Source organism: Rana temporaria, chromosome 2, assembly GCF_905171775.1.
Source record: "Rana temporaria chromosome 2, aRanTem1.1, whole genome shotgun sequence".
In the NCBI taxonomy this organism is placed as follows: Eukaryota; Metazoa; Chordata; class Amphibia; order Anura; family Ranidae; genus Rana; species Rana temporaria.
The window spans coordinates 17064813-17080220 of NC_053490.1; the positions used below are offsets into that span (position 1 = coordinate 17064813).

General features: G+C 45.9%; 1 protein-coding gene across 1 annotated transcript in view; it reads left to right on the forward strand.

Annotated features, from left to right (window-relative positions):
• Positions 1 to 15408, forward strand: part of DNHD1 (dynein heavy chain domain 1) — a 171296-nt gene that overhangs the window by 87843 nt on the left and 68045 nt on the right. The window contains exons 21-25 of the mRNA XM_040339911.1: positions 1444 to 1569; positions 4302 to 4399; positions 7055 to 10007; positions 10078 to 10210; positions 14202 to 14352. Of these exons, the coding sequence (XP_040195845.1) occupies positions 1444 to 1569; positions 4302 to 4399; positions 7055 to 10007; positions 10078 to 10210; positions 14202 to 14352 (3461 nt within the window). The remainder of the gene's footprint in view (positions 1 to 1443; positions 1570 to 4301; positions 4400 to 7054; positions 10008 to 10077; positions 10211 to 14201; positions 14353 to 15408) is intronic.

Here is a 15408-nt window from a genome sequence, read left to right on the forward strand (position 1 = left end):
GTGACGCTTGAGGAGTATCTGTGAGTGCCAATCCAGGGACCTAGTGAGACAGTAGGGGTGACGCTTAAGGAGTATCTGTGAGTGCCAATCCAGGGACCTAGCGGGACAGCAGGGGTGATGCTTGAGGAGTATCTGTGAGTGCAAATCCAGGGACCTAGTGGGACAGCAGGGGTGATGCTTGAGGAGTATCTGTGAGTGCCAATCCAGGGACCTAGCGGGACAGTAGGGGTGACGCTTGAGGAGTATCTGTGAGTGCCAAGCCAGGGACCCAGCTGGACAGTAGGGGTGACGCTTGAGGAGTATCTGTAAAATGCCAAGCCAGGGACCCAGCTGGACAGTAGGGGTGACGCTTGAGGAGTATCTGTGAGTGCCAAGCCAGGGACCCAGCAGGGAAGCGGGGGTGACGCTTGAGGAAGATAATGAGTAATGGAAGTGAAAGAGCTGAAGGGATCCAATGGCGATTGAGTCTGATAGTCTAGTAGTAGATTGGGAGCTTGGTGAGAGAAGATCTACAGTGAGAGACACACAGAGAATCACAGTTTGTTGTGTATGGGGCTATGTAGCTGCAGGGACCAGTCAGGGTGCTCATGCTGACCCATGTCCAACAGCAAAAAGTGTCAACAATTGGCACGTGAGCATCAGAACTGGACCACAGAGCAATGGAAGAAGTGGTCTGGTCTGATGAATTCAAGAATGGTTTGAGGAACACAACAACTAGGTGTTGCCTTCAAATTCTCCAGATCGCAAGACAATCGAGCATCTGTGGGATGTGCAATGCTTAGAGGACCCACCTCACAACTTACAGGACTTATAGCAGTGATGGCGAACCTTGGCACCCCAGATGTTTTGCAACTACATTTCCCATGATGCTCATGCACTCTGCAGTGTAGTTGAGCATCATGGGAAATGTAGTTCCAAAACATCTGGGGTGCCAAGGTTCCCCATCACTGACTTATAGAATCTGCTACTGACGGCTTGGTGCCAGCTACCACATCATACCTTAAGAGGTCTAGTGGAGCCCATGACCTGATGGGTTATAGTGGGTGGTAATAATGTTATGGCTGATTGGTGTATATATACAGCCTTCTATTTCTCTATATTCTAAGATCTCCTTGTTACATATCCCCTCCCTCACGTGTACCTGTTATAAATATAATACTGTATTATGGATCCACCAACCACAATTTGATGATACAAGTCCCCCCATATATTGAGAAATCGCACCCCCTTGGGCTGTACACCCCCATACCTCCCTCCGGTATTTCCTGTTATTGTTCCTGTGGTGGTTATATGATGCCAGACTCAGTGCTGACTATCACAGATAACAAGGAGGGCGTCATTCATCCAGATAATGTGTTATCTCTGTTTATACCGATGTTGTCTCATCTCTGTTATATACAACGTATTGATGATGGCTCTGTACCTGTATGCAATCTCTTTCAGACACTCGCTCCCTCTGCGGTCTCATTGATGACAACCTGCTGTCCCTTCAGACAATGAGAGGGTCTCCTTTCTCCACCAATATTTGTGATGACATTTCAGGGTGGATCCAGAAGCTTCAGGATTTGGGTAATCTCATATAAGTCTGAAGTCTGCCATAAGCCAGCCATAGACACCAGTGAATTCACATTGCCTAACGTCTCTTGATACCCATTGCCCGGAGCAGGGGTGCTTAGGCGGCATCATTTTTCTTACATAGATGGTCTCAGTGTATTATTGTAGGAGATACTATATAGAAATAGCCCATTTGTAAGCCAGGCAGAGACGCTTACACTCAATAAAAGGCAAATCTTTGAAAATAAACTAACAGTACATATAAAAACACCATTTAATGAAGTTGTGTGAAGTTTCGTTTTTTTTTCCTACAGCTGCAGTCACATCACTTACCTGTAATGAAGGATGTTTATTGTCCTACAGGCTGATGGTTCCTGTAGAAGCCTTCTTTCACTGATGGCCGGTCCTCTTCCTGGTGGTGAACTTCAGAACATTGGGGTGGATTCAAGAAGAAATTGCGCCTGTGTAATCATAGGTTACACAGCGCAATTGCTTACTTGCCCCGGCGTAACGAGTGCTCCTGATTCAGGAACCTCGTTACGCCGACTGCAGCCTAAGATATGCGTGGCATAAGGCTCTTATGCCCGCATATCTTAGGCTGCATTCTTGATGGCCGCTAGGTGGCGTTCCCGTTGTGCTCAGCGTATAGTATGCAAATTGCATACTAACACCGATTCACAACGTTGCGCGAGCCCTGCGTACGCAATTTACGTTGTTTCCGTACGGCGTTTTTTGCGTAAGGCTGCCCCTGCTATTAGCAGGGGCAGCCAATGTTGCGTATACCCGTCGTTCCCGCGTCGCGAAATTTAAAATTTACGTAGTTTGCGTAAGTGAATCGTGAATGGCGCTGGACGCCATTCACGTTCACTTTGAAGCAAATGCCGTCCTTGCGACGTCATTTGCCGCAATGCACGTCGGGAAAGTTTCCTGACGGAGCATGCGCTCTACGCTCGGCGCGGGAACGCGCCTAATTTAAATGATTCCCGCCCCCTACGGGATCATTTAAATTGCGCGCGCTTGCGCCGGGCATTTTGGCGGCGCGCCCACGCAATTTACGGAGCTTCTGCTCCGTGAATCGAGGGCAGCGCAAAAAAAATTGCGGGGGCGCAGGGCAAAATCGTTGCCCTGCGCCTCCGTAATAAATGCGTAAATCTACTTGAATCCGGACCATTATTATTATTATTATATACAATTTAATAAAGTAGGAATCAGAAAACCCAGCTTGTTAGAGCTTACAATCTAAGAGATGGACAAATAGTTTATCTACTCCTTTCTGTCCTTTCCAACATTCACAACACTGTTTTCACAGAAAGTAACAGAGTGGGGAGAGGGTATCCTGCCATTGGTTTGCTTCTCGCCCATTTATAGAATGTGGTACATAGTGTAAAAAACAAGCAATAAGCGTTGTTGAGGAGAGGACAGATTGGAGGGGGTGAGGGGCTTTTTTTTATTGGTACATAGAACGTTAGACCCAAAGTTATTAACTCCCTTAGCATTGAAAGTTTAACACCAGGAAGAGGACCGGGCATCAGTAGAGAGAAAATGTCTACAGTAACCATCAGCCTGCAGAAAACGGGGCCTCCTTTATTACTGGTAAACAATGAGAACTGTAAAAAACAAAAGCAACTGTAGCAAAAAAAAAACAAAAAACATTTTTAACCAAACATTAGCTTTAAAAATTATGAAAAGTTTTTTTTTTTTTTAAAGAATACATTTTAATTAAGGATAACGTTTAATCATGTTTTACAAAATATACAAATGACATACACATATACTGTATACAGAAGCAGAAGGCAGCTCCTCTCGGCTTCTCTAGCGTGGCTGCGGGCGGAGCCGAGCGTAGCCTAGCCGAGTGCGCAGTACACTCGGCTCGGCTCTCAGAGAGACAGCGGGGATCGGCGTATATCGCGCAGCCGCGATTTTCCCCTGATTTTAAGGGGGAAAAAGTGCGCGGTATACGCCGATAAATACGGTAAGTACCTAAATCCATCCAGGTGTCCGTCTCCGTCCAGCGTGTCCGTCTGTGGCCTCCATCCAGGTGAGCGTGTCCGGTGTTCATTTTTGGATTTTGGCGCGAGCCGAGAGGAGCCGGATTTCCTGTGTGTTTGGCTCCTCTCGGCTTCTCTAGCGTGGCTGCGGGCGGAGCCGATCGTAGCCTAGCCGATCGGCGTATATCGCGCAGCCGCGATTTTCCCCTGATTTTAAGGGGAAAAAAGTGCGCGGTATACGCCGATAAATACGGTAAGTACCTAAATCTCTATTTATATCAGCCTCTGACCATCTCCTGCACTCAAACTAGACAGAGGGAGGGCAAAGCACCAAAAGTCAATTAGCCTCAGCTCCATTGCACATGCACTGACAGGTGACTTGCTGACAGTAGGAGAGAACAAGTGAGCAGAACTGGTGACTTATCAGTGCATTGCTTCTCCTTCATTGTCCAGTAAGCTGAGGGTAGGGAGGTGATGCTGCTGTATTCCTGGTGGGGGTGTCTGGTAAAGGTGTAAATCACAAATGCAGCTGGACAGAACTACAAATCCTTTGGCAGATAAGGCCGGTCATGTTCAGGTATTGTGCCTATATATTATGAAGAGCTGCAAGGTGATTGGGTAGGGTTATACTAAGAGGCCTTCAAAATCTTGTGTAGGACTTTGGTGTCTGCACCGTCAGACAATGTACAGGATGTAATTGGCAGGTCAGGTATCAATGGTCTCTCTTCTCTTCATACTGCATGTTTCTGTCTCTTCCAGCACTTGCTCTGGATCTCTGGATCTCTTTCCAGCGGCGATGGGTCTTCCTGACGAAGGTTCAGTGTGAGCTGGAGACACAGCTTCCCAGTCTGGAGATGGTGCGTACCTCTTCCTGTGTATCTCCTTACAGTGTCCTCTTGCAGAAGATTGTAGACTTTTCCCCTGCAATTAAAGCTGAAGCTTAATCTGCTCATATATTGCTTTCCCTGGTTGCTTCCTTAGAGCCCTTTCACACTGAGCCCCCCTAGGCATTGGCGGTAAAACGCTGCTATGTTTAGTGGCGCTTTACCGCCATTTTTGCAGCGCTTTTCGGCCGCTAGTGGGGCACTTTTAACCCACGCTAGAGGCCGAAAAAAGGGTTAAAATGGGCTCCTAATGCGCTCCAAAGAAGCTGCTGGCAGGACAATTTCTGACGCCCTGCCAGCGCACCATTCCAGTGTGAAAGCTATAACGGTTAGGGGTCACCACCGTTTACGATTTTCCATTCCATCGCCCCACGACAGTTTATCCGACAATCCAGCCGACAGGACCCATTTCATTCCCCAGAATAACGAGACATACAGCTCTGTTACTGGTTCCAAAATGAATGAATACTTTTAATGGTAAAACTCAGTATTTTATACAGTTACAAGCATGTGACAGTTAATCACAGGGACAATGAAACACTCCACCCAAACCATCACACAATGGGGCTTCAATACACATTCAGATGGGCTAATTACTAATCATTATCCAGACAGCCTGGCTCCGCATTTATAGGAGGTAATTACTACAGTTGACAAGTCACATTCCACATCTTATCATCAATAGACTTTTCACACAAAACAGTGTCATTAGCATCACACAATGGAAGACCTTAGAGCAGACTTAATTAGCATCTCAACAGTCTATGTTAAGCATTGAAGGAGACACTCTATTGACCTGTTGTGGACAGAATTAACAACCTGTAATATGTCAAGATCCTGCAATACATGAATTATCATTAATGTCCCATCTCGTGTAATCCGAGATATCAGTTCTCAGTCATCCTATGCCCAAAAGGGACATAGGATGACCCTAGACCCAAGAGTCATTGGTGAAGCTGGCACAGGAGTACCCCACTTCCTTCAAAAGACTCTGGGTGTCACGGGCCATTCCGTTACAAAAGCCCTCGAGCTTTCACACTGGAGAGAATGGAGCTGCTGTTTCAGGGCACTTTGCAGGTGCTATTTTTAGTGCTATAGCGCCTGCAAAGAGCCCCCAGTGTGAAAGGGGTCTAAAAATCATTGAATAAAACCTTCCAGTTTTCATTACATACCTTATTTCATATCCAGCAAAGTCATCACTGGGTCAGTAAGTGTAAAGTTGAGGTTTATTCTCCTTATATGTTGTCTTCCCTGGTTAATCTCCCAGCGTGCCTGGGGCAGGCATTATTCGGCGGGGGTCATTTCTCGTCAAAACACCGGCACAACTGTGCAAAACTTAAGAGAAGGTTGGAGTTCAGTTTTACATTATAAAGAGAAGCCCAGTCTAGAATATGACAGATAAAGGGACTTCATTATACTCAGACGCACGATGTATGTACAGTAAAATATACACCAGTTTGGTCAATTCAAGTAATATTTCAGTTATAGATGAGATCTGGTGGGGCAGAGTACCCATCAGCTTCTTATATGTCTTGGCTTTTCCAACTGCATCTTCCCATGCATAGTTCCTGGCTCTGTTTTCACCCACCTGAAATTGGGTCTTCCCACCCATCTGGGAGTTTTGGATGTTCCCGCCCACTTCAGTGAGGACCTGTCACAGTTAATCTAATAAGATTCTGAGATTTTCCTCTGGTATCTATTGTCTACATTGGAATGTGGTCAATATTTTGGTTTACAGATCTATGGAGACCCAACTGTAACAGGGAGACAATATTATCCTGCTTAGATCATGATGGCCCGGATTCACATACCTGAGCGCATCTTTATGCCGGCGTAGCTCATCTCATATGCACTACGCCGATGTAACACAGAGAGGCAAGCACAGTATTCACAAAGCACTTGCTCCCAATGTTGCGCAGGCGTAACGTAAATTCCTAGGCGCACGCCGGCCTAATTCAAAGTAGGTGGAAGTGGGCGTGATACATTTAAATGAACCGTGACCCCATGCAAATGATGGGCCGAATGTCCCGTGGACGCTTCCCAGTGCGCATGCTCAGAATCACATCGGAAAGAACGCCTAAGATACGTTGAATCACTGAACGTAACCTACGCCCAGCCCTATTCACGTAGTACTACTTAAACGACGTAAAATACGACGGCTGTTCCGTGGTCCATACCTTTGCATGGGTTGCGCCTCCCTATATGTGGAATAATTTTACGCCGGACGTATGCCTTACGTAAATGGCGTATATTACTGCGACGGGCGCAAGTACGTTCGTGAATCGGCGTATCTCAGCCATTTGCATATTCGAAGCGTAAATCAATGGGAGCACCCCTTGCGGGCAGCGTAAATATGCGCCCAAGATACGCCGGCGTAGGAAAGTTACGTCGGTCGGAGGAAGCCTATTTTCAGGCGTATCTAGTTCTATGGGCACGGCGCATAGATACGACGGCGCGCATTTACACTTTAGCGGCGTATCTCGAGATACGTCGGCGTAAGTGCTACGTGAATCCGGGCCTATGTGTCCACCAGTATCTGTAAGCCTTTGTGTTTTTCTGCTGCTCTTTCCTGTCTTCTGTGTTCCTTTATTGAATGCTCAACTTATTGTGTCCTCTTCTTCTTCATAGTTCCTGCCCATTGACCAGACTTTTCGCTCATTCCTGGAGGTGACACGTCAAGATCCTCTGGTTTTGTCCATCCTAAATCCCAGAAGAAAGAGGGATCACCATTTTCATGGCGAAGCTTTATGTTCTGCCCTTCGTACAGGAATCAGTGTCATGGAAGACATCATAATAAACATGGCGGATGTACTGCATTCATACTGCTATGCGTTTCCACGACTCTTCTTTTTGGGTGACCAGGATTTGGTGGAAATTCTTGCCGCCTCTCCAGAACCTTCTGAACGTCTGCCCTGTGCCCTCTTATGTTTCCCCCATCTTACTGACGTGACTTTTCAGAGTCAGTCCCCCAACATGTCCACGTTTCCCCTCTATAGCAGCCAGTCATTAACTCTGGGGGTGACGGGGAACTTCCAAGAGATGCTGACCTTCAAATCTGCCATTCAGTGGAATCCAAAGACTGTTTCATGGCTGATACAGATGGAGAGCCGGCTGAAGGACAATATTAGAGATCAGCTGGAGCTTTGTCTGTCTGAATTCAGGAAGGAAAGTCTTGAGGGTACAGGACAGTGTGTAGCTAGGGGAATATCCTATCCCTGGCAATGTTTAGCGGTCACCGAGGAAGTGCTGTGGTGTGAAGGTATAGAGAAGGTCCTCCTTACCGACCAGAAGTCATCTCTAAAAAACCAGCACAGATTAAAAATACAGCTCCTAACTGACAGATTGACAAACTACACACAGGTTGTCACTAAAGAAACCCTCTACAGGGAACAGGCTTTTTTCTCAGCCTGGATAATATTAGCCATACAGCAGAGGGACCGAACACTAAGTCTGCTGAACACTGAGATACAGACATTGAACTCTTTCTCCTGGTCCAAGCTGTTTAAGTACAGGGTTTCACCGAGATTGTGCTCTGAAAATGTAACGCATGACAATGATGATCCAGAGATATCGGACTCACAAACACATCCAGGATCATCATCACTTCAATGCTATGTGGATGTGTGTGGCTACCGTTTGCCATATGGATATGAGTATGTTGGGTTGGACATGAGCATTGCAGAAACACCGCTTTCTGAGAAAACAGCTCTTGGCCTGATAATGGGACTACACCATTCCCAGTGTGCGGCTGTGATTGGCCAAGACGAGAGTAGCAGAATGCAGACTTTGATGGTTCTAGGCAACACTCTTGGCCGCCATGTTGAGGTGTTGAAATGCTGGTCTGGACTAACGCTGAAGAGACTTACTCAGCACCTCCAGGGAGCTCTGCAAAGTGGGGCCTGGCTTGTTTTGGGTGCTGTGCACAAATTAAAGAGCAGCATCCAGGCATCGCTAGGACAGCTTCTTCAGGAAATACAGTCTTCCTGCCAGGGTTTGATGGGGGAGGGGAAGTCCATGGATCATCCCAAATTACAAGGCAGTATCCAGTTAAATGGATTGACAGTACCAGTGAATCAGGGTTATGGTTGCTTTGTGACTCTTCCTGACATTAACAGTTCCTGTCCCCTCCCACAGAACCTTCGCCTCCTCCTCAGACCAGTGTCCTTCCGCCCTCCTGAACTCTGCTCCTCAGCAGAACTTGCATTTCTTGCTGCGGGGTTCCGGGGACATTTCAATCTTGCCCGCAGGATAGCAAGATTTTTTCAGCTAGCCCAGGAGTGTGGGGCTGTCTCTGCAGGCAAAGCTTCCATCCTTATGAAAACTGTAATACAGAGAGCCATCTCTATATTAAAGATAAACAACTCCTTTAGCAGCATTGAGAACTGCAGAGAAGATAAGGCATCTCAGGGAACGACTGAAGAAACTGATTACAACTCTGTAGATCCACATTTCATCAACTCCAGAAATAATACTGTGCGCATCAACCTACAGGAAGAAAAGAGCATTATGATAGCAATCTCCACATTGTCCCTTTGGTCTAGTCTTTCGGTATCTCAACTTAGTCACCTTCAAAACATCCTCAAAGGTATTTTCCCAATGTACATGCCTCCATTTATTGCCAACAAGGACACTGCTCTGTGGAGTGCCATTGCTCAAAATATGCAAGAATCTGGCCTTGAAGTTCATGCAGAACTCAGTAATAATATTGTGCAACTCTTCCAGGCACTTCGGCATAGTTCTGGAGTTCTGCTGACAGGTCCACCAGGTGGAGGAAAAACCACTTGCTGGAAAGTTCTCCATCGAGCCTTAAATATCCTAGCAGAACATGTGGATCCTCTGGAATCTGATAAAGCCCTGAATGTTCACATTGATGACAAACACCAACCAGTACACGTTGTCCATCTCTTTCCCAACAGTCTGAGCCCTACGGAATTCCTGGGTGGGGAAAGGGATGAGGAACAAACCAACGGAATTTTCTCCAACATTCTCCGCAGGGCAGAACGAGAGTCTTCAACAGAGAAGTGGGTGATACTTGATGGTTCTGCAACCCCGGGATGGATAGAGCCCATTTCCTGTCTATTTGGCCCACACCCAACACTGACTTTGGCCAGTGGACAGCGGCTTCATATCAACAATTGTATCAAACTGTTATTTGAAATGGCTGACATGTCGACACTGAGTCCTGCTGTATCAACCGCATGCAGCGTTGTACACTGTGGTGGACAGGAGACATGGAAGGTGATACTCAGAGCCTTCACATCCAGTTTATACGTAAAGTACAGAATCTCGTGGAGCACACAGCACCTTCTCCAAAATCTAAGTGATAGTTTGATACCCAGAACTCTTTGCTTCTTGGAGCAGCACTGCACCTCCGCATTGTACCCACACAGTGTGCAGTCTAGAAACACAGCATGCGGTGTGCAGGAAGTCTCCTCTTTCTGCGCAATTCTCCAAGCGCTTATGGATCAGCGTCTCCTGAGGATCTCTGCTCAGACATCTGAAATTCCAGAGCTCCTACAGAAAACTCCTGGTGTCGCAAAAGTCAATGATGATTCCCGATTGACCACAGAACCCCCAATTGGTAAGCAACCTAGCTGGTAGAAGATGAGGCCTGGTGTATTGTCATCCATTTTGACACTTTCTCTTTTCAGGCATTGCTGGAGGTCATTTCACCGAGTCACCAGGCTTTTCCCACCAGGACGTTACAGACAGTAGCCACCACTGTGCACAAAGCTACTTCCTTTATGCTTTTATCTGGGGGTTTGGTGGACACCTCCATCCTAAGTAAGTACAGATTCTTAACTTTTGGTTGTTGTGTAGTTGTTTCCACCTACTGTGTATTTGAACAATATTTCTTTATTGGATTTTATAATATAGCATAAAAAAATACAAATATATGGTTCGTGACAATAAAAGGGGTTGTAAAGGAAACATTTGTTTTCCATAAATAGCTTCCTTTACCTTAGTGCAGTCCTCCTTCACTTACCTCATCCTTTGATTTTGCTTTTAAATGTCCTTATTTCTTCTGAGAAATCCTCACTTCCTGTTCTTCTGTCTGTAACTCCACACAGTAATGCGAGGCTTTCTCCCTGGTGTGGAGAAAGCCTCTTGAGGGGGGAGGGCGCGAGCAGGAGTGTCAGGATGCCCACTAACACACAGCTCCTTTCTCTATCTGCAAAGTAGAGAGTGTCCTGACTTGCCTGCTCGCCCCCTCCCCCCTCAAGAGGCTTTCTCCACACCAGGGAGAAAGCCTCGCATTACGGTGGTGAGTTACAGACAGAAGAACAGGAAGTGAGCATTTCTCAGAAGAAATAAGGACATTTAAAAGCAAAATTGAAGGATGAGGTAAGTGAAGGAGGACTGCACTAAGGTAAAGGAAGCAATTTAGGGGGAAAAAAATCCTTTACAGCCCCTTTAACAAGGGTATGACGTGCATCACAAAATAATTTGTCGCCAAGATCTCATTGGATCTGTAAGGAAAGTATACGCGTTTGCTGAGGAAGATTTGGGTCAAGAAACAAAGTATATTGCTTTGTTGAAAACTTTATGAAACAGCATTGAAGCAGTACTACCAGTCTTGAGATAATGAAGCTTGGGAAAATAAAAGAACAAACAGCAAAAACAATAACTTTGCCAGTCTTCTAAGTTTGATGGGCTTTAGTTATACAACATGGTACAGCGGGTAGGGCTTTTTTTCTCAGAGAAAAAGGTGCAGGAACTCCCTACTTCTGAGTCACCTGTTGTGTCCACCCCCTACCCACCTCCGAGCACCATTCGTTGGTTCCACCCCCTACCCACCTCTAAACACCATTCTTTGGTTCCACCCCCTACCCACCTCCGAGCACCATTCTTTGGTTCCACCCCCTACCCACCTCCGAGCACCAATCTTTGGTTCCACCCCTACCCACCTCCGAGCACCATTCTTTTGTTCCACCCCCTACCCACCTCTGAGCACCATTCTTTGGTTCCACCCCCTACCCACCTCCGAGCACCATTCTTTGGTTCCACTCCCTACCCCCCTCCGAGCACCATTCCTTGGTTCCACCCCCTACCCACCTTTGAGCACCATTTATTTGGTTCCACTCCCTACCCACCTCTGAGCACCATTCCTTGGTTCCACTACCTACCCACCTCCGAGCACCATTCTTTGGTTCCACCCCCTACCCACCTCCGAGCACCATTCTTTGGTTCCACCCCCTACCCACCTCCGAGCACCATTCTTTGGTTCCACTCCCTACCCACCTCTCAGTAATGGATACAGAACCAAGTATCAATTTGTGGTGCTAAGTAATTTGTATATGATAGGAAGTAAAATAGATCCCCTGTAGCCAGCAACAAAGGACCCCTCAACAGTTGATGTCTCCCAGTAGCATAAGAGCCCGCCCCCAGCAACAATAGATCTCCTACCAGCGACAACTGGCCTCCCCTGCAACAATAGACCCTCACCCTGTACAAATAGATTCCCTCCAGCAACAATAAATCCCCCAGCAGCTAGAATTAATAGACCCTCCAGTACAAGGAAAAATGGAAAGAAACTGCGCTAAAAATTAAAAGAAGAAAGAGGGGGGAAAAAGAACCTGCAACATAGTTACAGTCTGATCCCTCCAGGTGCTGCGATTACCGTGTAAACAATAAATACAAGAAATAAACATAAGAAAAATATAAATCGCGCTACCTCGACCACCCTTCTTGATCAACACAAACGTATGCAAGTGGGTGATCTATAGTAATATGAGTGAAAGGCTGGCTGCTATATCAAAAATGAACTTGATGGCCACTAGGGTGAAACATGATTTGCAAAGAAACAAAAAACAGGAACAAAAAACAAAAATACTTGGATCACAAAACATCAGCTAAATATGGGTTTTGGCTCTGAATGAGTTAATAAACAGTCCAAAATGTTGACAATGAAGAGTCCATTAGATAACAAGTAATGAGTCAAACACCCATGCATCTGTGCCACAGTACGAATTGGTTATAAACGTGTCCAAAAGAAAAAGAGTGACATCTCCTCCACCACACTTATAGGTTGGCCTCTTACCGAATTCCCACAATCCCTTATGACAGGAGATCAGAAACAGCATATAATAGGTCCCAATCTCGCAGTTTCGGATATGCAGTCCTGTTGAATCTCGTTTTCCAAGAAATTTCAACAGCATCAATGCCCACCATGTAAGAAATAGTGACAGCTCCACATAGTGCAATAAATGTGTAGAAAATGTATTAAAAGATTAAAATTGCACTTACAGTTATGCAGTTTAAAATTTGCCTTGAATCTAATGTGCCGGCCGGTACACAAAACTCTCAGGCACCCGTCCACTGGGGGAACGTTAGGAGCTTCTTGGGTGACGACAGCGCGCCGCTCGCCCTACGTCCGTTTCGTAAAAAACGTACTTCTTCCAGGGGCACGAGCAGCATGCTGCATCACCTCTATATATAAGAACACAAATAAAACTGAGCCTCACGCTGGTCCGTGGCCACCTCCCCAACCTGTACACATGACAGGAAAAAGGGCTACAATATGGCACCCAACATTGCAGACATGCTGCACAACCAAAGGTGGGGAGGGCTTAAACATAACATATTCCACTACATCAGCCAGGGGCCCTAACCCACACCTCCCAACTTTTTGAGATGGAAATGAGGGACACCTATCAGCAAAAGTATGCAGGCATAGGACACACCCCTTGCCATGCCTCCTTAAAGGAGAATTGTACAAAAAAAAAACAAGATTGGTTAAACCCACAAGTGCTTTTTTACTACTACTTTTCCTTTATATTGGCTTTTGGAATTTACAAATGCAGCAATTTAGAAATCAGATGAAAGGTTTAGCACTGGGAAACACTTTTTAATAGATAAAAAGTGCATTTTATATGATTCTATATAGATCAGACCAAAATGAGGGACAAATGAGGAGGAATGAGGGACAGAGGGACATTGCTCCAAATGAGGGACAGTCCCTCAAAATCAGGGACAGTTGGGAGCTATGCCCTAACCTCATCAACTAAAGGGCAGAGATAATTTGATGGATCCCAACCTATTTTTACGTTGCATAAATTATTTGAAAAACGAAAAAAAGGAAAAAAGCGTCATGCTGAGCAATTGAGCTCCAACGCATGCGCCGTCCAAGTTGGGGAGACGCCAACATGGCGCCTAATCCCGCGCATGCCCAGTACGAACGAGATGACGCCATAATGGCGCCCATTTCGCGCATGTGCCGTGCGGGCAAAAAGACTCCAGCCAAACAGCTGATCCAGCGCATGCGCCGTACGGCAGGATGCTCCAACATGGCGCCCACCGCAACAGACAGCAGCACTGCAGATCACTTCCAGGCATTTCAAGGCCGCGGTAGAGGCAAAGCAATACCTAAATGTTTATAAATAAATGAGGCCCAATCTAAAACCTCCTCAGCACCACCTCTTCGGAACATAGGGACCTGACTCCCGCTATAGCGACATCTAGTGGTCAACGTCCATATCACATTCAATACACACTAGTGGATGAATGCATCAATGGGATATTCACATTGGGTAACATCACAAACAGGCATTAGTGCAAAAATGCCAATATGTAATCATAGAGAAGGGCAAATTTGTTCTTATTAACTTACGGTAATGGGATTGGCACTGATGATTGGCCAGTTAGATCTAGCTCATAGTCATTCCTTTGTATTACCTCCTTAGGGTTCAGTTTTCTGCAGGCTAATCACTGCATTTTATTATGAGTCTTCAGCCCCTGGAGCTTACACTCTACTGCTTTTTGTTGTACCCTACAGACATCGTTCTGAATTCGACAAATTTTTTCGTGAGTCTCTGTCAGATTTTGCAGTACAAAATAAGATTCCTCCAGACATATCAGTGTTTGAAGTGACGCCGAGCACAGATGGGACCAATCTCACACCCTGTCCCAGGACTCTTCTACCACAGGTGGGTGCCATATTAGATGCAATGCATGTCAGGTCTGGCATGTCTTAAGCAGGCCACACACGGTCGAATTTCAAACAAATTTTCTTTTCAAAATCAGAAAGTTCATTTTTTTTGTGATCTGATGATGCCACCATTGATTTTCGAAAATTGGCCGACCAAGCCTTCATGTTGCTACAGAAAATATTTTTTGTGGCCGGGAATATTTTTTTCTCTCTGGGAATTTTCTTTTCTTGCACATGCGCATTTTTTTTTTATTACATTTCTCGCATGATTCTCCCATCATTGATTTGAAAATCGTTTGTTTTTCAAAAAATGTCCAACATGTCTGATTCCTCAAATTTGATTGTGGCACGAAAATCGGCTGTTGCTGCACCCCACTAACGGTGCCAAATTTGTACAAAAATTATTTGATACAATTTTCGAAAGAAAATTCTCGAACCGTGTATGGCCGGCTTTAGTGTGTCCTTCTGTCTCATTCTCCTTATCACACAGGTGTCTCTTTATTTCTCTTCAACCTGTCCCCCTGTCTGTGTCTCACCTTCTCTCTCTCTCTGCAGTCTCTCTCTCTCTGTGCAGTCTCTCTCTCTCTCTCTCTGTGCACTCTCTTTCTCTCTCTGTGCACTCTCTTTCTCTCTCTGTGCACTCTCTTTCTCTCTCTCTGTGCAGTCTCTTTCTCTCTTTGTGCAGTCTCTTTCTCTCTCTCTCTCTCTCTGCAGCCTCTCTCTCTCTCTCTGTGCAGTCTCTTTTTCTCTCTCTGTGCAGTCTCTTTCTCTCTTTGTGCAGTTTTTTTCTCTCTCTCTCTCTCTGTGCAGTCTCTTTCTCTCTCTCTGTGCAGTCTCTTTCTCTTTCTCTCTCTGTGCAGTCTTTTTCTCTCTCTGTGCAGTCTCTCTCTGTGCAGTCTCTTTCTCTCTCTGTGCAGTCTCTTTCTCTCTCTGTGCAGTCTCTTTCTCTCTTTGTGCAGTCTCTTTCTCTCTCTCTCTGTGCAGTCTCTTTCTCTCTCTGTGCAGTCTCTTTCTCTCTCTCTCTGTGCAGTCTCTTTCTCTCTCTCTCTGTGCA